General features: G+C 35.4%; 1 protein-coding gene across 1 annotated transcript in view; it reads right to left on the reverse strand.

The window, feature by feature from the left end:
• Positions 1-25,317, reverse strand: part of VWA8 (von Willebrand factor A domain containing 8) — a 314,655-nt gene that overhangs the window by 118,204 nt on the left and 171,134 nt on the right. Inside the window, exons 25-29 of the mRNA XM_045566813.1 lie at positions 22,535-22,740; positions 20,831-20,982; positions 5,679-5,787; positions 3,736-3,874; positions 1,407-1,606 (exon numbers count right to left, since the gene is read on the reverse strand). Of these exons, the coding sequence (XP_045422769.1) occupies positions 1,407-1,606; positions 3,736-3,874; positions 5,679-5,787; positions 20,831-20,982; positions 22,535-22,740 (806 nt within the window). The remainder of the gene's footprint in view (positions 1-1,406; positions 1,607-3,735; positions 3,875-5,678; positions 5,788-20,830; positions 20,983-22,534; positions 22,741-25,317) is intronic.

Genomic DNA, 25,317 nt, shown 5'->3' on the forward strand with positions numbered 1-25,317 from the left:
TCATTGCAAAAATCCCCTAACTAGCCTCCCTCATTCTGCCTTAGCAGTTATAGACTATTCACTATAGAGCAGCCAGAGAAATATTTTAAAAATATAAGTCAGATCATGCTAGTCCTCTGCTCAAAACCCTCTAATGCCTTCCCGTTTCATTCGTAGTCAGGGCTCACACACTTCAATGGCCTGCAAGACTCTATACTATCTGTTTCCCACTGCTCCCTCCACCTCATCCCCACCCCAACCCACTGAGTATCCTCTTTACTTCTTACTATCCCCCTCATTCAATATTCCCCACCACAATTCTTTAACAATGAAGAGGCGTGCTCCAGCCTCTAAGTCTTTGAACTTACTATTCCCTTTGCCTAGAACTCTTTTCTTCCAGATACCTGTTCTCCTCTTCACTTCCATCAAGTCTTTAACTATCACCCTCAACCAGTTACACAATCCCCGCCCACTTTATTTTAAATTGCAATCTTACTCTCTCTTGCTTCTCATCTTCTACCCTAAGGTGTGCTTTAATTATTTATTTTGCTTATTGTCTACCTTCCTGCACCAGAACGTAAGCTTTTGAGGACAAGGATTTTGGGGGTTTTATTAAATGTGGTATTTCCAATAGTAGGCACATGATATATACTTGTTGAATGAATAATATGCTTAGTATAGTACTTGGTAAATATCAGGTAAATACCTTAGACTCATTTCTATTGATATAGTACAGATTAATTCAGAGCTGTAGAGTTCTAACTAATTGAAACACAACCTGTCTTTTGATGTGCATCTTCTGTTTAGAATTATTTTTAGCCTGACTCTGGGCATCTGGACTTTCCATTAGTGCAATCTTAGTGCACTAATCCATACTACTGATGGGTGGAACTTGAGCACCGTTAGATCTAATGGATATCCGTGTATTTCATTCAGTGTTTGTGCATGGCTGTCTCTACATAAAAAATGTCATTCAATCTCAGTACTCATTTTAATACTATTCACCTTCCCACCTCCTCCTACCCCATTCCCATCACTCCCTCAGACATTACCCCGTTTCTATATATAACACTTATCACTACTGAAATTGGTGTGTTTGTTGGTTTATTTGTTTACTATCTATCTTCCCAAAGAGTACTAGCTTCACAATAAAGAATCATCTAGCCCCAAATGTCAATAGTGTCGAGGTTGAAGACCCCTGACTTACCTGTTTCCAGACTTACAGGTCATGTTAACATCTCTGCAGGGAGGAAGATGTTAGCCTTTGTGTTACAAAGTACAACTCCTGACCCATCCCTCTAGCCCTCTCCTTGACCTTTATGAACGCGCATACTTTCAGTCATAGGTCGCTAATCACTCTTGCCTTTTCCATCATATAAGATGCTCTTCACATAATTGTAGTGTGTGAGTAGCCTGGTGTGCATTACCTGCTGCTCATGTAGAATCACTTGACCCTTGAGGGGACTTCCCAGCGGTGCCACTGTCACAAATGGGTGCCAAACTCCACTGGCTGTTCTTGGGAAGATGTCAAAAAAGTCCACAAAGTAGCCACTTTTCCCAGTCATATTCATAAAGTATAAGGAAACAGGATTGCATGCAACTACATAGAGAGTATTTTCCTCATTTTCTGAAATGACAAAAAGGTATTCATTTTGTGGTTTGCAACCAATTTTCTAAGAAAAGTAGGTCAAGAGGCCTTGTGAAATTGAATCATGAGGTTGAGCACACAGTTGCAACTCAGCAGATGATTTGTAGATGGATTGGCCATGAGAAGCAACTTAGTTCTTACCCTAAATGTAGATAGGGCCACACCTATTTACTTGACAAAATTAATTATCTATTTGTTCCCAAAAGAATGTCATGACATCTTGAGCTAACACCATTAAATATTTAACAATCCTCAATGTCAGGAAATTGTTCCTTGTGTGACAGCAAAGTGCGTTGTGTTCCAGTGAAGATCTGTTCTCTTGGTTCAGACGGACAACAGTTGGTCAACATCATCTGTTTGCTAATCTGGCATTTTCCAGACAGTTAAGTAATCCCATTTTTTACAATCTTAGCTCTATGGATCTTATTTTCCAAACTCCTGTTCACATTTGAGTATTTCTTATTACAAAAATCTCCTTTCAATCTGGGTACCCACTTAAGTCCATTTTCTGAATTCCGTATCAGTGCTTCTTCAAATTTTAAGTGCCTATGAACCACCTGGTGACCTAACAAAAATGCAGATTCTGCTTTAGGGGGTCTAGGGTGGGGTTTCAGATTCTGTCTTTCTAGTAAACCCCTAAGAGATGCCAGTGCTGCTGGTTTCAGGTCCTCCCTTTGAGTACCTAAGCTCTGAACTAAGTTTCTCATAATCTCTTACGTGGGCACCTTTGAGGCAAGGGATTAAGCTGCTTTTGTATAATAAATGCTATCTGCATCGCCCATCACCCAGGTGTCTATTTTACAGTGGTCATATTTTCTGACCCCCAAATTAAGACACAAGATATGGCAATGAGACAAAACATTTAAATTTGGGACTATCCTGGAAAATCTGAAACATTTTTGTATGTGTGTGCATGTGTGTGTGCCATGTCTACAGTATTATATGTACATACATTATATATTATTATATATTATATAATATACATATATGTAATATACATATATAATATGTGATATAGTAAATTTAAATAAATAAGCTAACATTGATAATAAACACAAGTCAACTGAAGGGCTGAAGAAGACACATATTATTTAGAAAACAATGCCAACTCTGTGTGTTACAGTTCCAAATATCAGATAGAGTCACAGAATTTATAATTTACGGATATTTCCAAATGCTTTCATTATCAACACAAACAATCTCTAGTCAACATTTATTGAGCACCTTCTTGCATACTTACTAGAGGGGACTGGGAATATAGTAAAAGTGTTAGCAGAAATGTACTGCTTAATAACTTATTAATTGTTCTCTCTTATTACAGGCATTAAGTACAATTCAGTCTTTGGCTTAAACATACAGACACAGAGTCTATATGTGTCTTTTACCAATCTTTTCCAAGAAAACCAAACTCTGTACATTCTTAAAAGCACATATTTTTATTTAAAATAGCTGATTTGGGGAATAATTTCCATAGAATTTATAAGCACAAACAAGATACTGATATTTGCCTTAACAATTCCCATTTTAATTAAGTTAGAGACTGCCTCCCCTCCCCCAGTCACCACTTTTGTTTGTGTCACCTTAGTACCTACATCAATAAAGAAACTTCTGCTAAAAGGTACCCCAAGGCCCACTGCATGAATCAGTAGGTAATGGCAACAGTCCAGAAATGTAGATGTCAAAAATTCACATCTCTTATTTGCCATTCTTTACAACAAAAAGTTTAATGACTGCAAATCACTCCAGCCCTACTTTTATGGTTCATGTAATCACCAAAATGGAATCTCAGCCAAAAAAAATCCAATGTTTCTCTTTTTTCTTTTTCCCTTCTATTTTTAGCACACGCCTGGGTGTGTTTAACTTTATGCTACAATTGTAATGAGAAACAGACATATGCATACAAACTCAGCAGTGCTTATGTGGATTCCATAATAGCATTGTGTTAGGTTGTTAGAGGAAATTATTTTTAAATTACATATAATTGCTGTACAATCCAAGAAAGACAGTCACTGAGTCTATCATAGACTTAGATGTCTAGAGATTATTTTAATCTCCTTTTCAAAAAAATCTATGCAGGAAGGAAAGATCAAAAGAATAAACTGGCATACCATGTGATGTAGCAATGTCGCAGATTAAATTAATTTCATCCAGTGGTAACCTCCAGGAGGCACATTCTTCAGTGAAGGTTAGGGACCTTTCTTCATGTCTTTCTATTGGATATTCCTGTACGTTGATAAGTACTGGACCCTATAATAAAGTAGTTATCGCAGTTAAGAAATTTGGGTAGTCATCAAAATGTAGAAAAGCTAATGTCCTTTCAAAATATAGAATTTAAATTCAAGTATTCAATAGCTTCAATTTTTTGACTGGCATAGTACTTATGACAAAAATAATACCTTACACTTGCATTTATAAATGCTTTCACATGTGTTGTGTTATTTAATTTCTCACTTTTTCTTTTTACTTACAAAATTTACCAGATGTAAAATCCCATAGGATTTCTCATTACTTCATTCCTTCCTAAGCCAAGAGCCAGTTATGAACTCCAAGTATATGGACCCAGAGCTGTCCAAACCAGGAGAATAATTTGTAAATGTATGAGCCAGGGCCTGATATATTTCTATTGTGAAGAAGTATTCTCTCTCACATCATTATATAGAAATGTAATGGCTGAACCTAAGTCTTTTAAGTTAAATGTAAAAAAAAAGTGACATTTGAAACTAAAAAAATAAAAAAACCAAACTTACTGATAACCAATTGCGTTATTTAAGAAAGGTGGAGTATTTCACACACTGCAATAATTATTCAATATAAACACAAGCAGAGGAGCTAATTTAATAATGTTATGGATATTAGTTCTGGATACTTAGATATGATGTCCTGAAAGAATGCTATATTGTAACCAAAATTTCAATGATTGCATGCTCTACAGTCCCTAATTAATCAAAATGTTTCAGCTAGATATTGGTACACATGCTCCTCTCCCCCCAACCCCCAGCCTTTCTATCTAGTCTGTATCTCAGGGGGCTAGAAGACTAAAAACTCCATTTCTCATACTCCCTTGAGAACAAGCTCTGGAAGTGATTTAGCTTCTGCCAATTAAATGCACTTGCATGAGATTTGGAAGGCAGAGGAGAGGTAGTGGCCATCTTCCTGCAGTGATAGCAGACAAGGAAGTGCTGACAAGTATGAGCAGTCAGATTCTATGCTCTATTGCAGGGATTGACTAACAATGGCCTACAAGCCATGTCTTACCCACTGCCTGCTTTTGTAAATAAAATTTCATAGAAATACAGCCACACCCATTTGTCTATGTATCACCAAGGCTGCTTTTGCGCTATAATGGCAGAGTTGAGTAGTTGTGAAAGAAACTATATGGTCAAAAAGCCTCAAGTACTTACTATTTGGTCTATTAGAGAAAAATTTTGCTGACCTTGCTTTACTGTGCAGCCCCCAGCAGCAGGGATGGCAGCAGAAGCTGAAACACTGATCTTGAAACTGCAAGTCCAGCGTTACCCCCGACTTCTGTTCCTCCTGTCCTTTCTAATGATTTTATAAACACCTAATTTCCCACAGTAAATCCCTCTCTGCTTGAAATACCTAGAGTGATTTCTATTGCAACTAGTGACTGATACGTCTTTCCTTTACCTTTTCCAGTTGAGCTAACTGGCCTGATTTGTCCTTCCTTTACCTTTTCACACAAAGATAGCACCTATCAACAACGTGTGGCTAAAAAGAGGCCAAAAATTCAAAAAGCACAAAGTTTTAATCCCATTAACAAACACAAAGTAAAGACACATATCACAGATTAACTGTCCTAGGAAAATATATCATATCTGACTCACCTGAAATACAGATTAACTCTTAAAAACTCTATCTGGCCACTAGGCATTGTCTATTTAGAGGCCAGGCTGATTTGAAAGTTAGAGCAGGAGCTAAAATAACATCAGAACAAATCATTTCTGAGATTGTATGGATTTTCTCCTGGGAAGAAGATACAGAAAAATTTATAAGATTCAATATCTTAAGAGGAAAGAATAAAGATATCAACCTTTATGTCTACATGATGAGTTTCTGCTGGACACAAGAGTTTTTGCATTCCACTTCTTGCCTGACCAATTGTCCAGTAGCCCATGAATGTCTGCTCTGGCAGAGGCAACCTGTCAAGGATGATTTGCAAAGTAAATATTTTCTCTTGTTTCCAAGTCATAGGAAAAAATAACGAGTCATCTATTAACAACCACACAAATAAATACGAAGAGCGCTTTACTTAGAAGTGAATTACACTTCATTTTATTAAAAGACAGTCTATGTAATTATGTTTAGAATATACTTTAGGACAAAAAAGATTCCACATTTCAGAAACTCAAAAGATAAGGTAAGGTCCTATTTTTTCTCTAATGACAAATATAATTAAAGTTTATATATTTTTTCCTTGAATTGGTGACAGATTTAGTAATTTAACATCTAAATTCCTGGTAGAGTATAGGAAAAATTTTTTAAAACTTGAAAAAAAAAATTGGAGCAATCTGTCAAATTTTTCAGTCTATTCTTTTACATTTGGAATCCAATAATAAATAGCACATGACACTACTAGTCCTGTGTTTATAAGTTGTATAGGGCAAGTTTTGTAGACTTTATTTTGGCATCTTAATTATTTTCTACTTTGAATTGAAATATAATATACATACAGAAATGTTCACATGACTGTGTCACTTAGCTCTGAACACAACTGTGTAACAGGTACCTAAAGAAGCGGAGTATCATCGGCACCCAAAAGTACCCTTGGGACCGCTTTTAGTCACTACCCCCACCAAAGGAGCTACTATTCTGACTTCTAATGGAATCATTCTGTGTTCACATTCCTTTTTATTTGAAACAATTTTTAAATAAAGTGATGATTTGCCAAAACAAATATGGTGATGCAAAAGTACAAAATAGCAACTTTTTTAAAAAGCCTTCACTTTTTAATCATACTATCTTTTCTCTGAATCTTTGAAAAAGGAACTATTGATGTCATTTCAGCCATTAGAAATTTCTTATTCAATGATAAGTTAAGGCAAAAAATGATTTGGAGTTAAAAGCTCTCTAAAAATAATACACATATGGCTACAAATTGAAATGGATGCTTGGAATGAGTTTGATGATCATTAAAAGAGTACATATTTATATTTAGAAATCATTTTATTTTCAGGAAAGTACCTGTCTGACATAATATTTCCATATGCTTAATAAGACCATGTACAGCTAAGATATTTTTTGCATAAAAGAATAGAATCAAACATTCTGATGGAATATGCTTTTTGGCCCTTTTGAATGCTTATGTTTAACACAAGAGGAAAGAAATTAAAAAGAAATTTATATTGAAATTCTTCTAAGTTATATGTCAATCTCTCAAAAGGACACGTGCTCTTATATTTATCATCTAAAATATATTTTAAATACCTGGACAATTATTCTGATTGGTGACCCACTTAATTCCATCTTTTTAAAACTAAAAGAGTATGTGTGTGGCGGAGGGGTCTGAATTAGAGGATTTACTATTATTGTGTTCTCTCTTTCAAATGTAATAAAAATGCATTTCTGTGTCAACAGGGCAGATCTGATAAACAACTCATAGACTGAGATCTCTCATTCCTAATTTAGGAAATGAACTGTATTTTTCATTTGCTCTCAGCAGTTCACCAAGGGGGAATTAAGTCTCCAAATACAGAAGGAGAAAAATAAACGAAGGAGATAGACTTAATTTCCCTCTAGCACAGAAGATATAATGTAATAGAATGCAAGAGACCTGGGTTTTAGTTCTAGTTCTTCTATTAACCAGCTATGCAAACTTGGGAAGGGAAAAATCAGCTAATTCTCCTGAATATTAATTTCTTCATTTGTAAAACTCCTTACAGCTTGGGGAGTCTGTGATGGTTAAGGAAGTGAGTAGAGGAAAGTGTCACTGGTAGGTTCAATGGTCTTGCATAGCCTCGGTGCTCTGAAGTGAAAACAAATAATCAGAATGAAAACATCTACACCTTGACTTTGGTCAATAGAATAGATGCCTTGATGAATAGGCATGCTTTATTAAAGCATATAAACAGGAGCTCAAAATACATCCAAAATTAGCTCTTTGAAGACAACAGAAACAGTTTCACATCTTGAAATCTAATTGCAGGTGAAGAATTGCTTAATAAAAATGATCCTTGGTTGATACTTAGCCCCCCAAAATGAATCTAATATATCCTTTAATAATCTTATAAAAATACTATAGAGATGCTTAAAAAAAACCCTTCATGCGTTTGAGAAAAAGCAACTTTGCTCAGTTTCCGATCTTTACTGACAATGCCAGGGATGTTCATAAAATCTGGTTTGAACTTGCCAACTCATTCTAAATAACAGTCATGGAAATTACAGGCTGCCTGGCTCTATATAAAAATAGCACTGGCTGTTTGGTTGGCAGGGTAAGGGAAGGACCTTCAGGTACCCTATATAGAATCTATTCTGGAACCACATAACAAGATGCTATTGGCAGTAATAACTATAACTGAAAGACACATAACTCAGTGTGTCCTGGAGTTGCATGATCAAACTGACTCCATCCTGCTCCTTGGTAACATGAAATGTTGTTTCTAGATTTTTACTGTGGGCTCCAGGCTGGCCAACTGAAGTAAACCAAACCCCCTCATTTATTTTCCATTACTAAGCCCTCCCAATAAGCTGTGGAAAAATTTGACCATTACTAACTTTCTCTCCTTCAGGAAGTTAGTAGTCAGGGAAGAGCATTAGTATTTAGGTACATGAGCAAACTTTGGAATTTGAAACATAATCAACATCAATTTGGGGGTAACTCTAAATAACCAGTTAGCAAAGGCCCTATATTCCATGAGTGAAATCTGTCATCCAACTCTGACCCAGCTTAAGTTTTTATATCTGATTTGATTAAAACCATAATGGCATTTGCCATGATTTTAAGATCCTGTCACTTGTTTAACTATGTTAAAGTCCTAGCTGGAATGACGTGTGGATTTGATTTTATGTGGAAGGAGGAGGACCTTAAGGCCTATAAATAGACTACCTTTTATCTGCAATGTCATTCATGAATTTATGTTTTTAAAACAACAGAGTATTTCAATTCATAGGTTGTGATGTTTCTTAATCCCTTGTGGAAGTGATAATAAAGATCTGGAAGTAAAAGTTTCAACTAAAAGCAAGGTGGATATCAAAATTATGACTCAGGTCAAATTATAGTACTTGAGCAAGTTATAGAAAGGGACAAAAGCTTTTCTTTTTTTTCCTAAACATGCATATAACTCATAACATGATGCAGATAGACACCAAAGTCAGGTAATATAATCTGAATGACATGCAAGAGATTTGTCTAAGATTGCTTCCATAAAGAGGTGAACTAGGGTTTTAAAGAGTATGTTCTGGCAAATTTCTGCCTTCTCTGAACATTTGCCAATACTATTTCTGGAGCATGAAAGAAAACACATGAAAAAGATTTGGATCTTTCTAGGGGCATTATGCAATTGGAAGTTGTTGACATATCTATTATCAACAATTCCTAAAACATTTCCTTACCACAAGAACTACTAATTTTCACGGGAATAATGGAACCCTTCAGGGTTGTTCCACCAACTCTCAAAAATTCAACAATTACTACCATCTTTGAGAAGAATAAGAACAACTCCAATTTTAGCAGGCCTCATTCATTCCTAATGTTTTAAATCTAACCTCTGGCAAAAATTTAGTCAGGTTGTCCAACTGAGTTCCCTGGGGCCTTTCATGGAATACCCTGACAAATATTTCCAGCGTCGGTTCTTACCCCTTCCTCTTACTCTCCAGCCAACCTATGCCTTAGCCACCTCGAACTGTTACTTGCTATTCCTGAACATGCCATGCATATTCGTGCTTCCATAAGGCCATTACCTCTGCCTAGAATTCCTTTCTGCTACTGCCTCCTTGATGAAATCCTTCTCATTCAAAAGGGCCAATTGAAATGTTACTTCTCCTTGTATCCCTCTCCTATGTTCTTTTCTAGGCAGAATGAATTCCTTACTCTTCTGGGTTTCCATATATATTTGCATATATGAAACTCTTAGAATAGAGTTCATATAGAATCTGTAATTTTCAAATTAAAGACCTGAAAGAAAATAAAATTTTAGGGAAAGCAGGTCAGAACTGAACCTATGAAATCCCTTATATTTTTATATTTACTAAAAGAAAAAGCACACTTAAGAAAATACAAAAACCCCTTTAAATAATTTAAATGATTAATAATTATGACTAATTACTATTATTACTGCTATTAATTCCCAGTAATACCCTCCTCCCTTATTTGCTAGACAGAATCCCTCTTCCCTACAGTCTCATATGTTGCTGGCAAATTAATTTTGCTTTGCTGCAAATGATATATACATAAGTATGTGCATGTATTTTCCCTTTCTGTGCCTGGTTCTGCAGGCTTACACTTTATAATTTAGACTTGTATAACACTGTCACCTCCGTTCTGCAAAGACTGCAGAAATGCAGAATAATTTGGACGTATGAGATGGAAGAAGATTTGGGGAAACTTGCTATTCTTGGCATGCACTTCTCAAATACACTCCCCAATACCCAGAATGACACTGTGCAGCTTAGTGCTGTTGCCCAGCACCACTCTGTGCCAAAGCAGATGTTGTCAGCTTGCTCCACACATCTCTGGTTTTCTTCCTCCTCACAGGAGTTGCCAAACTATGATTTTGGGGCCTGGGTTTCCCTTCCCTCATCTCTCTTCAAGTTTCATTGCAAAAATGTCTTCTCTTTTTCTGCCATCTGCTTTATCAATCACATCTTCATTTTTCTCTAATCTTATGTTCTGTCCTTTTCTAATCATCCACAAGAATAACTGAGACTGAAACTCTCCTGGTTGTTGAAACTCCACCCAGCAAAAAATTTCCTGTATTTTCCACAAGAGTCCAGGACTCACAGGATGAAAACTCTATTGTGAATATAGCACTTTGAATATAACATAGCACAGTAAGGTTGGTAGTTTTACATGTTTTCCTTATTAGATTGTTAATTCATCGAGGATAAGGCTTATATCTTACACATTCGAATCTCTGGCACGTAGAACCCATCGATTTTGCCACCTAATTCTCTCTTGCTATTGTCCTCTTTTTCATTGCCATGGCCACAACGTGGCCCCTCATTCTTTATCACCTGGATTACTGCAACTGCTTCACAACTGGTCTTCCTGCTTTCAGGTCCGCTGCCTTTCGCTTTATTACCTTCAGAAAACCAAAAGGAGAGCCAGATGCGGTGGTTCATGCCTGTAATCCTTAGAACTCTGGGAGGCTGAGGTGGGAGGGTCACTTGAGCTCAGGAGTTCGAGACCAGCCTGAGCAAAGAGCAAGAGACCCCGTCTCTACTAAAAGAAAAATTAGCCAGGTGTAGTGGCGTGCGCCAGTAGTCCCAGCTACTCAGGAGGCTGAGGCAGGAGGATCGCTTGAGCCCAGGAGTTGGAGGTTGCAGTGAGCTAGGCTGACGCCACTGTACTCTACCCAGGGCACAAGAGTGAGACTCTGTCTCAAAACAACAACAACAAAACCCCAAAGGAGTCTTTCTAAATTATGCTGGTCTCTGGCTTAAAACTCTTCTATGACTCTCCCCAACTCTTCTCTCCTTTTCAGCCTCAATTCCCAGCATGCCCTCACTTAATCCTGAGTTTTAGTCACCAAATGACACTCCTCCACTTGAAGTGTGCTCTCCTCTTTTATTTGCCTAGAAATGCCTAGTAACATTTGAAAGATTCAACTTCTTTAGCTTCACTGACTTTCCCCCAGGGCAGAAGGCAACAATCCTACCTGCTTGTTCTCTCTTATGTGGCTTTTTCTTTCTTTCTTTTTTGTTTTAGATACTGGGCTCAAGTGATCCTTCCACCTCCTCCTCCTCCTCCTGAGCAGCTGGGACTGCAGGCACCAGCCACTGCATCCGTCTACAGGTCACTTTACCTGACAGCTTTCCCAATTGACCATGACCTCCTTGAAGGCAAATACTGAGTCTTCTTCACCTTTATAATTCTCTCTCCCTACACAGTGTTTACCACTAAGTAAGTGCTCAGTAAATGCCCGTTAAATGAATGAATGCTTGGTCTTATTAGAACTGCCAACATTTTGACCTACTTGCTTTTTCATCTTAATGGCAAGCTGTAAACTATCATGGTAAATACTCCCATTGCATTCTGACTCGGTGTCCTACTGTTTTCCTCACTGAGAAGACTCTCAACAAATGATGCAGTCTACTTTGCAGGTATATTTGGAAGAGACAGCTATAGGTGGGAATTGGAGATTTTTATCCCGTCAGGTGACAGGTTTTCATAAAACATTACTTACAAATCCGTAAGGGATCAAGAATAATTCTGAGACTGCTAAAGATGTGTATGAAAGAACATTCATAGATCTTGAAAATTTCTATGTAGATTGAGTATTTTTTTTTTTTTTCATTCCTATAAAGGAGCCAAAAGCAAATGAAATGGCTGGGAAGTTACTTCATAATATACCAAGAGAATATAAGGAAAAGAGTATGAAAATATAAAAAACCCAACACCACCCTTCTGCTTGTAACTTTGAAATGTCATTATGTAGATGTTATTTTTGAAAACTAAGAGCTCTTTTATGAAGTTAAATCATTATGTAGAGTAGAATCGTACTCCTTAGATCTCCATGATAAACATCTTTACCTTATTTATGAAAACTATGACTACAAACAGAAAATTATAGCATATAATAGTGTGGAAAAATGAAGGAAAAGCTCAAAACTATAGGCAGAGAATATTTTACTTTAACAAGATAAACAGTAAACTGATAACCATTCTGACTTTCAAAGAGAAGATTATTAAAATTATTCCAAAGAGAGACCCTGGCTAGGTATATTCTTTTTGTTCTTTTCTGTGTTGTTTTCTTTTACAAACACTTGTGCTGAGGGCTGACTTTCAACAGATTGCAGAGAGGGAGCTGCTCTGCTATGTATGAAGCCCTGACCCAGAAGCAGGTCGGCTATCAATGGTTTATTTAGCACCAGGTTTGGGGATGTTCTTTTTGATGCCTCTGATACTTTGAGGACCCCACAGTCGTTCTCTGTTAGAGAAGCAGCAGCTGCTATTGACAGCCCAACAATACAGAATAAGTCTTTAAAGCAGAAAACCAAATTCTAGACAGATATCCTTTCAAGACAAATTGAAAGAGATGAAGCTGCTCTGTCTGTAAATATGCACACCTGGCACTGCTCTGAAAAGAAGGATAAATACCAAACACGATCCTGTAACACACACTGACATGACACAGAAATGAAAACACAATCTCAGCTACCTTCATTGGGAGTACTACTAAAATATGTTGAGAGTGGCAGAAAAAGTAATGAATGATTACTGATATAAGGGAGAAGATTTACTAATCAGCTTCCCTGTTCAGTTAGGGCCAGTAAATCATATGATTTGGAAGGAACTATGGGAGGATGTTAAGGACTATTTAATTAATTGTTCCAAGTTTGAATACTCTCCAGTACCTCCTCAACAAGGTTTGTCCAGATCTGTTTGGATGCAATCTACAGAAGGTAAACCTTCTTTTTCTCCTGGGGAGTCCATTCCATCTTTGAATACAGGAGCTATTGAACCCAGGAAGAAATCTAAGTTGTGATCAACGTGGAAGCAACTCACAGTGCACAAGTGATGCACAGTGATTCATGATTATTTTGCTAAAGCAACAATATTAATGATCATAATTTTGAGGATGGTACTACCAAGTAAAGGATGCTACACAAAAAAAAAACCTTCAAAAAGAAAAGAATTGTTCCATTCATTTTGGGGAATTTGCAAATGCAGCCACTTTTGTTTTTAGAAAAGCAAATCCTTATTGTAGGAGAAAAGATTTAAGATGATTTCCTTGTATCTAATAGAAAGGATATTTTTATTTATTTCCAGAATCAAGGACAAATTATGTTAACTTGAAGGAAATTATGATTAAAACAGTGGGCCTAGTCATTAATGCAAGTGTTATATGTATGTCTAATACATGTCCTCAAATGGTAGGAAACAGAATTTGAAAGACAACTCTAAAGTTTCCATTATCATTGAAATCTTGATATCCAGTGCTGTACTGCATTGCCTTTCTCAAGCAAACAGTGGAATAAATAGAAGATGTTAGGGTTTGCAGCCAAACAGATCTGTAGTTAAATTCTCCATCCTGCCATTTATTAGTTGTATAATTTGTTAAGTTATTTAAAGTCACCTCAGCCTCTGTTTCTTGATCTGTAAAACAGACTGAAACAAACACACATATCCCTAAAACCTAATAGATAATAAAATAGGAAAAGATTACTTGCCTAATAGAAAAAACAAAATTGTTGAGTAGATTGGGTGAGTTAGTATTTGTAAAGTGCTTATAGTGCTCAGTAAGTGTTAATTATTTTTATTTATTTATATTTTTGCTGCTTTAAAAATGTGTTGTCTACTCTCACTTGATATGTTTATGTTGACACCTACCAATGCATAAACTTACTTATTCTATGTTGAAATGCCACTGAAATGTCTGGTTAACTTGATTTCTCATTTGCCATTGGTGAAGATGCCAATGTTTTACCTTTAGAATGGGCGTTATGGCCTGGTGTAAGCTTGGCTGTACTGGAGGCATATGTTCCAAGAAATAGTAATTTCAGAATAGAACTTTAAATATTTTTATTTATATAAGAAAATAAAATGAAAAGATCCAGTGCCCAGAAGGTCAGTGAACATTTAAAAAATAAAACAGAAAATAATACATTTGTTAGAAAATTAAAATGGTACAGAATGTAAGGCTTCCTTTCCTCTTTCTAGGGACTCTCTCGAAGACAACCACTGTCACCGGCTACCACTGTGTTTTGAAATAACTTAAGATGTGAACCTATTAATGATGTTTACTAAAGATATTGGCTAATATCACCCTAGATCTCGTTAATTCAAAGTTACCCTATTTTGCCTGAAAGCTGAGATTTAAAATTTTTCAATAAAGCATTTGAAAGCAGGGAGAGAATGCATAACAAAAGAACATCTGAGGAGTAATTATAAGACTCCAATAGAGCTTTTTAACCAGCTATGGGACACTTTTAAAGTGTAGTCACATATAATAGTCATTTTTAGATGTGCAGTCTGTCTGGTGAGAGCATTTTTATTTAAACATATGTCTGAAAAGGATAATGATGTTTAAACATATGCATAAAGATACAAAGCATTAATATTAATGCTTTTATTCCTTATAAGTACCTCACATGCTTTATGAATCTGTTTATGATATTCAGAATAAATATTTTAATTTTAAAATCTCAAGGAATGAGCAGAATGGAGAAAAAAGGAATGGGAAAGAAGTGTCAGGCATAATTAAATCTAATTCATTTTAGATAACTTTCTTTTCAACAAATAAGTTTGGGAATGAATTGTCTTTAAAAAGAACTCTTTTAAAGGGTTATGTCTCTTCTATTAAAAAGAAAGACACAGAAAAATAAAAATGATTGGAAAGAAATATTCTCAGTGAATGAAATAATACATACAATCACAGGAAAAGGTCTAGAAGGCTTTATCAATGGTTATTTCTGGATGGTAGAGTTATGGGAGATTTTATTTTCTTTTTGTTAGTTTATTTAAACAATGAATGAGACGTCATTCTTCATTTACTAAATATGCTTTATAAAAAGCATACATATTAAAAACCTTTTAATTTCCTCAAATTTTTTATTCTGCTTGACTGATACAAATGAATGATTGGTAGATTGTAGCTAGCTTGCTAGTTACAAATAGGCAATAGATGCTTGGGGAGAAAAGTAGCTTAATAATAAACTAAGTAGCATTTAAAAAAGAAATCAACAGAGTGGAGGTCAAAGCATTTGGAACAAGGAGGATGATTACTTAAATATTTTATAGACGTGCCTCTCCTAGTGAAGACAGCGAGAGAAAAATACCCGAAGGTAACTTCAGAAGATAGATACAATTTTTCTGAATGTTTGATTTATTCTAAAAAGGACCACAATCTTTGAGAAGATTTCATGAATTTGTTTTGTGTTCCAAAACCCTTCTTATATATGGTAGCCATAAAAATTTTCTAGGGTTTTTATTTTTCTAAATGAATTACCTTGTGTTTTATTTCATGATTCTCTCTTAAGTCACAAAAAGGAAAGCTTAAATGGGTATGAAGAAGTCTCTAAAATGACCTCTGCTGTGCCAAAAGTCTTTATTAATCTGCTTTTTGGCTTACTTTTCATTTTGAAATATGGCTAAAACCCAAGAATCTGAACCTGTCATAAGTCTCTGAAGAATAAGAATTTGTAGGCTGGATGTGGTGGCTCACGCCTGTAATCCTAGCACTCTGGGAGCCCGAGATGGGAGGATTACTTGAGCTCAGGAGTTCAAGACAAGCCTGAGCAAGAGCGAGACCCCAGACCTGTCTCTACTAAAAATAGAAAAATTAGCTGGGCATTGTGGTGCATGCCTGTAGTCCCAGCTACTTGGGAGGCTGAGGCAGGAGAAATCCTTGAGCCCAGGAGTTTGATGTTGCAGTGAGCTATGATGATACCACTGTACTCTACCTGGGGCGACAGAGCAAGACTCTCTCTCAAAAAAAAAAAAAAAATCAGAAGAATTTATATATTATATATAGGTGACATCATGGATAATCATGATGTCAAACCAAGTTGATGACTTAAAATCTCAAGGTCCTTTTAAACCAAAACTATTGATAATTTTCAGTATTGAAATAACTCTGATTTAGAAATTCCCTATAAATCTGCCTATCGATCTGCTTATATCATCTTTGGAATTGTACATCTATCCCAGTTCTACCCCTGCTTTCTAATCTTAGGCAAGTCATATAACTTCTCTGTGCCCCAAATTCCTCATCCACAAAATGTAATAATTTGTGTATATATATACATATATATATACACATACATATATATATATCTCATAGGTTCGTTATGAGGATTATATAAAGTCATGTAAGGAAAGTGCTTGGAAATGTGGTTGGCACTTAGTTATCTATAAATGTTTCTATTACCATCATCCTTATTATTCTATTACCATCATCATTATCATTATTATTAAACACAATAATTATAACATGTTATAATGTAATAATTATATTTAGAAGTAGAGTATTTACATTTCATTGTAGATCTAGAAAATGACAATATGCTCATCTTAAGAACTGTTAGGTAAAGAGTGGAATACAAATTTAAGATAAATACTGTATTAGTTGCTTAAAATGGAAGTTTAGAGGGAAAAAAACAGGTTTTCTTCCTTTAAAACAAATGTTTCTCCAGCATCACAGAGTTCATAAATTATTCTGAAACATACTTTTTAATCTGCAAGTGCTAATGTGCTAGCAATATGTTTATTCCCAAATAAAAGAAACTTCAGAAATAAAAGCTCACTTGAGGGAGAAACAAGCAAATTTTGCTTTAAAGTTTATATCCATATTTAGAGTTATCTATATTTAACTATAGCAGATAATCTATATGCCTTTGGTTGTATATTTAGACCTAATTCTGTTATGATATATATGTGTTACATATATATTTCCAGCAATGACATTTAAAACTCAAGAGTTCAGATTTTAATCTAAATTCTCCTAACACTGCCTACAATACTGACAAAGTGAGATTAGTGCAAATGTGTGCATGCAACACACACATACACAACATCAACTGTCTTGACTAGTTGTTTCTCTGTAGGACAAATGTCACAGAATTAAATTCAAAGCCCATATAAAGCACAGTATTTTTATTTAAAAAAATAATTTCTCCCAGTATGTCTCCTTATTTGGTTATGTTTGCCATCTCTTTGGCATATCCTTTTCCATGTATTAGAAATTTAACTTAAAGGAGGACCAATTAAAAAAACTCAGCAAGTATTATACTAGTAGAAAGGGGCAAATGCACTATGGGGGTGTAGGTAGCTAATTGTGATACTAGTACTAAGGTCTGGGAATGTATTTGTAGATCAGGAAGAAGGGCTGCATTATAGAAGGATCGAGTATAGTAAAATAAACCACCCAGTAAGATTCAGTCTAAAAACACCAGGTTATTAAAGGTTTATTAAAGAAGACAAGTTAAATTCACCTCATCATACTGGGCCTTTAAAAGCTGTGCAGAGTCCAATGAGATAGGTAACATCACTGCACTACTTAGGAGAACAAAACGGAAAGTGATAGCATCTCTCTTTTGGGAATTCATTAAAGAACGTGAAAATGACATCAGACACTCCTGAACAGTGAAGGTATTAATATATTCTGATTTCAGTTGGGGAAGAGGGTCCTGTAGATCACTATACAAATAGTGGCTTAGTACCATTTCTGCCCTATGTAAAAATTTCCCTATTCTATAACAACTGTCTTATATCTCTTTTGACCTCTATTTAGAGGGTGGCCAATTATCTTTCTGTCCCTATCTTTAGTGTGCATGTGATCATCTTGTTCTAGCCTCAATACAATTTTTTTCCCATCTAATAAGCACTGTGGTTGGATTAGAGAACATGAAAATTGGCAGGTTGTAGCAAGAATTTTTCATTCAGGGCAAAAATGATATTAATAGTAATTAAATCATTTTATTCTTCTTCCTTAAGAACTGAAATCTAATGTGGATCTTCTCCACTAAGATGGTACCTGCAGAGCCGGGCAGAAACAGCCTAAAAGAACTGACTTAGCAAAAGGTCTGGAAAAGTAAAGGTCTGCACATGGACAACTTTAAATCTTTACTGTCAACAGTGTGCTACTCTGGGTGGGGGAAAAGGAAAGTGTTAGTATCATATCTTTTTATGTTTGTTTTTGCAGATGAGAGAGACATTAAAATTACATTAAAATGCAAATGATGTTAGAATAGGAAGGAATCTTAATGATGATCTACAATGAGAAGAACCACTTATCTGGCCTGACAAGGACAGTCTTATTTTACATCTCTTTTTACAGAGTTATTGTCAATGCTCCCCCTTCCATTCTCAAAAAGATGGTAAATTATATGGATATGCTATCTATAAAAAAAATGCCCTCCTTTTACCAACAGGGAACCCATTTCGTTAAGTAAATTCTCTAAATTCAAATAACCAAAGTGGAACCGTGAGCTCTTTGAGAGTAGGACTATGTCTTTTCATTTCTCCATGTCTGACTCAAGTATACAGGTTGAATGTATGACTAACTGCTAAATTCCCAGGCCATTACTTTGTTCACTTTATCATGCTACCCTCTCTAAGTACTGATAATTCTATAGAAAGAGTGCTAGGGAAGCTATGGATTTCATGAAAGCGCAATAAAACAACTTCACTACTTTGGAACTGCCTAAGTCATTGCAATTTACAGACGAGGAAAAAAAAGATGCTTTGAATGACTCTGCAAATTATAGTCTACTATTATCTCCACCCCAAAGGAAAATTCACTCATCCTTCACATCTGCTATAAGTCTATTTTTAGCCGCATGCAGTGGGTGAACAGCTAGTTGTTTCCATCCCCATCTTAAGCATGAGTATGACCATCTTGTTTCCAGGCTCAATGTACTTTTACTTCTGCTCATAAGCGCTGGAATTGGAATTAACTTGCCACGGCAAGAATTAACATGCCATGGGAAGAAATTTTCAGTTTAGAACTGAGAACGACAATGAGTAAGTTAAACCATTTTATCTGTCTTCCTTAGAAACTGAAATTGACTTAGAAACAATAATTTTCTTATGATTGATCTTACCAATTAATATATATTTTAAATTTTATTTAAAGTTGTGCAAAAGTACAAAAAATGTTATTTTTAAATCCTAAGTCTAGTTTTCCATGAAACTAGAACTTTAATTATATAAATTTGTTAACAGTAATAAAAACCACCTTATTTCCAACTAAAAATAAAGATATAGTTTATAAAAAAGAATTAAAAAACATGAGTACTAATATAAGTTTGCATATTAAAGACAATTTCTTGAACTCTTTAATATAGAAAGATATGTCATACCCATTAAATTACTGACCTAGTTTCAAATGCCCATAAGGACTGTTAATCAATCAGTAAAGTAGTATTGCACAGAAAAGTGTATGCATTCACAACGGAATTTTGATTTTTCTTGAAAACAATCTACTCACTCGTTAACAATATAAACCAAAGCATTGATAATTTCTAACACAACCCCATCTTGTGCTTTTACCACCAAAGGGAAATATTTGTTTCTCTTTACAAGAAATTCCTAATACTTTAATAATTTATTTTCATTGGCATGTGTTCTGACAAGTTTTTGTAATGACTTCAAAGAATAAATAAGGATGATGTATACACTTAAGATGAAGATACATATATACATATATGTATATATATACACACACTTTTTTTTGCTAATCACTGATTTATTTTTAATGAGTAGATGAAGTGAATTTATTTTTTATGAAAGATAATGCCTCCTATATGAGACTAAAGTCAAATAATAATTTACTTTAAAAGTAATTATTGTCCCTTATGAATTTATCATTGACTCTTTTTGTAGACAAAGATGGCATTAGATGCATTATCAATAAGTTATGCATATTTAAAACAATTTTCCAGTGAATTTGTGTTGACTTAATTACTCTATTAATAAACTCCATCAACTATCTTTCTGGTTAACTGTAAGATTCTTAACTAAAGTTAAGTATTCTGTGATTACAAAATAAAAGGTAGGCAACTGGTCCACATGAAATGACCCCACTTGTTCTTACTACCTCTTTCAACTATGAAGCTAAATAGGTAACCAAAATTAAGTTAATATGATTATAAATTTAGAAAACTATCATAAAACTATATGGTGACATAAATAAGAACATCTTACCCAATGTACATTATCCCTTTATGTAGTTTTCATGTTTATACAATTTTGTACTGTATTACAAAATAATAAGACCCACAGTAGTTCAACAAATGGACAGAGACTCTTAAAGAAACAAATATTTCCCTTTATTTGATTGTATTACATCTACTCATGGGATAGTCATAATAATCGAAATTCTCAATTTCAGCCTATAAATAATGCTATTTAACTGAAAACCAGCCAGCAAATAGCAATATATAGTTGAAAAGCTTACTCATGGAAAAGTAATTTCCACAGCAACTCAGTTTACTAGAGTCTAAGAGTAGATTAAGAATTATCAGCCTTTAAGAAGCAGAAGGGTAATGCTTGAGAATATTTTATCAACAGTGAGTTTGTCTTACTCCTTTGCCAGCTGCACACTGGTAGGTTTTGCTCCAATAGGTATCCCGTATTTGTGCAAAGTGTTAATCAAAATCTCCCTCATGTCATTGTTGTAGGAATCGAAGTCAAACACATTCCGAACCACACTGGAGAGACCTTCAGTGGGAAATTTCTGTATTAAGAAAAAAAATTCCTCATGATATATGTGATAAAATACACAACATTATAAAGATTTATAAAACTGATAGAACAGTAATGATCAAATACACATTAGCAGAAATACTGGCCTCGTCAGATAACCAGGTAGTAGGAATACAGACATTTTTCTCTTTTAATGTTTGCTCAGATGACTTAACAACATATTCCTTTTTGAATAAATGCTAGTATTTGAGGAGAAGCAGCTTTTCTCAAATGTTATAGTGGTGCCTAGATCCTGGTGTTCAGTGATTGCCACTGCTTTCTGCAATCTCCTATCTTTAAAATGAATACGATTAGCCAATTTAAAGATGTTAGTTAAGCAGAGTGTTAAATATATGCACAGAAGTATTAAGAAAAGTCACAGTCTATGAATAAATGGAAAAAAAATAAAGGTACAAGAAAAGAAGGGAAGAAGAACATAAAACGTACAGGGAATAGAAAAATAGGGACCAGCAGAGGGAAAGAACGTAAGCATTACTACTGCTAAATTTACACTGGTAGGGTCCTCTACTGGTTCTGCTTTGATTTTCTTTAGGTGCAGGATCTTAGCTGGTTGAGTTGGACTTACAGTTTCATAGGCAGAATGAAGCTTTCCACTTTTTCTCTTTCCAAATATATATTTTCTAATTGACAAATAATAATTGTACATTTATGGGCTACAGAGTGATGTTTCAACGTATGTATACATGATGGAATGATTAAATCAAGCTAATTGTCATATCCATCACTTCACATACTTATCTTTTCTGTGGTGCAAACACTTAACAATCTGCTCTCTTAGTAATTCTGAAATATACATTATGTTATGATTAACAATAGTCACCATGCTGTGCAACAGACCTCGTGACTAAAACTGTGACCCTTTGATTAACCTCTCCCCTTCATCCCCCAACCTCCAGGCTTTCTGTTTTTCTTTCTAGGGTTTACTTGGAGCGTTGGGGATGGGGCAGAGATCAAAAGTCATTAGGTTGTGACTGTTAGTCTGAAGACCATTATTGGCTATATAAGTAGAATTTACTTTTTTTTTTTTAACCAAGGTGGACTACACATTGCACATGGTCACAAGAAATTTAATTCTTCTGCCTACATACTCTATCTCATAAAACTTTCTTGCTGTATTTACAGGTATATTAATCAATACTGTTAGTTCCTACTCTGTTTCCTATCTCCATGTCATTTGTTCCAAAATAACAATATTTTTCACCCAGATACCACATGCTTGTAAAAAGCCAAACCACAGAACAGGAAGGTTTCTGCTCTCACTCACTCTCTTGCCTCACCTTCCCCCTCAATATATCCATCCACCAAATTTCCTAGCTCCTTGATAATAACCATGGCACAGAACCTTGCCAAAGTTAATTCAAAGGCTAAACAGATAATTTTCATTGGCCTTCCAGATTTATAATAGGTTACAAACACTTCATATCATATCACCTGACTCATTATAATATTTATGGAAATTGAAAGACCTGAAAAAAAGAGATTATGGCTTCTTCTAAACCTCTATGCACAGGTGTGCACCATACCTGTAAATGTTTGACTATGTTGACAACTTCCCTGGTAGAATAAGGATAGTTAATAATCCCCTGGTCAGCCAAACTCCTCAGCTCTCCAAAGGCAGCCACGAGCTTCTGAAGGATGGGCTCAGGCACATTTGGTCCATACTGTCTGAGCATCTTGAGCTCTGAGTGGGGTTTGGGGTTATCAACTGCATGGCAGCTAAAAATATCACCTAAAGGAGAGAAAAGATTCACATTCAGCATGCACCTAATCCATTAGAATGCCACAGGAAGAAATGGCATGGTTGTTTAAAGAGCCTTTGGTTGCTCATCAAAGCACAGAACATCCATCCAACAACAGGATGGTACAGAGAAGAAAGCAAATGACTGAAACAAAATAAAATAAAACTGGGTAACATATGGTCTAGTCTGTATGGATTTATTTTTGTTAACAAATTTACATAATACTTGAATACATGCTTATGGGGAGATATTCCAATACGAGAGAAGAGAAAAAGGGGAAGTCTCCTTTATACGTCTGCCAATGTCACTCACCCCCCCAAAGGCATCCAGTCTTAATAGTTCAGTGTATTTATTTTTCCAGATCTGTATTAGTACTTTTAAAAAATGCATATATAAAAACAGATATAGCTTAGGTGATTTATTCCTTTTCCATTAATGGAAATATACTCTTCATATGGTTCTGAAACTGCCTTTTTAACCTTAACAAATGTTGAAAATTTTCAAAAATTATATACATCTATCTCATATAAATGCTTATATATATACACCCAAAAGGGAGGAATTGGTATTATCACTCTCTAAACAATTTATATCTTGCACAGATTGCTAGAATATACTTTAGAGTTAGTTTTGGAAAAGTAAATCTGTAGAGACACTGTCTAAATTAAAATCAAGAAAAGGAATGTGGTAACATAATATTTCATCTGTAATCTAAGCAACTGAGAATGTAGTAGAAAAACATAATCTATGCTCAAAAGGATGAATTTCTCATGTTAAAAGTATAAGTCTCCTGATTCATATAATTCTAATGATTCATAATCTAAGAGACCAGTAAATTCTAATCTAATTTACTTTCAAAGGAAGTGAAAGTAAATAGACTTACATTATTTAATATGTTCATTTTAGAAAATGAGCACCAGTAGTCAAGTAGCAGTAAGATCTTACTTTGATTTAGGAGCCATTTGAACAAACTGTTGTTGGTGTGTTTGTATGTGTTTATGCATGTATGCATTTAAAAGTAAGTGAATAAAATGAAACCCATAACTTAAAACTTTTACTTCCCAGACTATAGCTTTTCAAATACAAATGTGATGCAAAGCTTTTGCCTTTTTTGCTGAAAATGAAATTGAACACTAATATAAAAAGTTAATTGACCCCTCATTCATTCACTCATCAAATTATTATTAAATGTCTTCCATGCACCAAGTGCATAGTACCTGCCCCAGTAGGTACTTTATATATAGCAATGATGAAAAAAACCAAAAGCCTTGTCCTCAGGGAGTTTATATTCCAGCACAGGGAGATAAGAAATGATAAATATAAATATTAGAAAGAGTATGTTTCAAAGAAAAAAGAACAAGAAACATGGTATAGGATAGTAGAAATGATGATGGTGAGGGAGATCAGTCAGGTAGGCCTCACTGCAAAGGTAACGCACCTGGGAGTAAGTGAATGTAGACACACGGGAGAAGAGAATTCCAGGCAGCAGGTACAGCTAACACAAAGACCCTGAGCTAAGGCAGGCACAGCTGGCACGGGGAAGGAAGAGGCAGGAGAGCAGAGTGGCTGCAATAGAATGAGTGACACACAGAGCAGTACAGCACACGAGGTCAGAGAGAGAGGGGAAAAAAATCATATGGGACATTGTAAACTGTTGGAAATACTTGTGCTTATGCTCAGAGTAAAATGGGAAGCATGAGAGGATTTTTAACAGAGGATTGGACTGCTATGTTGAGAACAGACTGCACAAGGTGTTGGAAGACTAATCTCTTGTGAGTAGAGGCACTGACCACACTATTTTTTCAAGGATGTTTGTAGAGCAAACAGCCTTGGAAGATAGAGATTGTCTATTGTTTCTCTTGTCTCTTTTTCTCCCTGGAACAAGATTAAGGCATGCTTACTGTTCATTATAAAAGATCTGGGCTACCTAAGTGCAGGGTTCCTCTCCTGTGAAGCATCTCACTGTATGTGGAAGTATCACCTGGCCATCGATGTGTTCTACTATGGGAACTGGGGCTGGAGGAACCAGCAGAAATGCTGACATTCTGACTCCTGCTTTTGCTGTGAGAAATGATCCCTCATTTGTCTTCTGCCATGAGACTGTGTACTCTACCTGGTTAGCTTAAAAGTAGGCTAAAATCTTAGACCCTTCAAAGTTCATAACAAAGAATAAGGGTGGAAGCAGGATGACCGATTAGGGGACTATTAGGAGTAATCCTGGGGAGAGACAATGGTGGCTTGGATCAGAATGGTGACAAATGGAAGTGATGGGAAGTAGGATAATTCTGAATATATTTTGAGCCAGTAAGAATTCCTGATAGATGGAATGGAGCATAGGGGAAAGACAGAAGTCAAGAATGAACTTTGGCCTAAGAAGAATAGAGTTGTCATCAATAGAGATAAAAGAAGACTATAAATTAGTCAGGTTTAGGAGGAAAAATAAATGCATTGTGGACAGGTTAAATCTGAGATATACGAGCTATTGAACAGGCAGTTGGATTTATAATGATAAAGTTCAGGAAGGAGGTCTGGGCTGGAGACAAACATTTGGCAATAAAAGGCACACA

The sequence above is a fragment of the Lemur catta genome, chromosome 13, assembly GCF_020740605.2.
Source record: "Lemur catta isolate mLemCat1 chromosome 13, mLemCat1.pri, whole genome shotgun sequence".
Classification (NCBI taxonomy): domain Eukaryota; kingdom Metazoa; phylum Chordata; class Mammalia; order Primates; family Lemuridae; genus Lemur; species Lemur catta.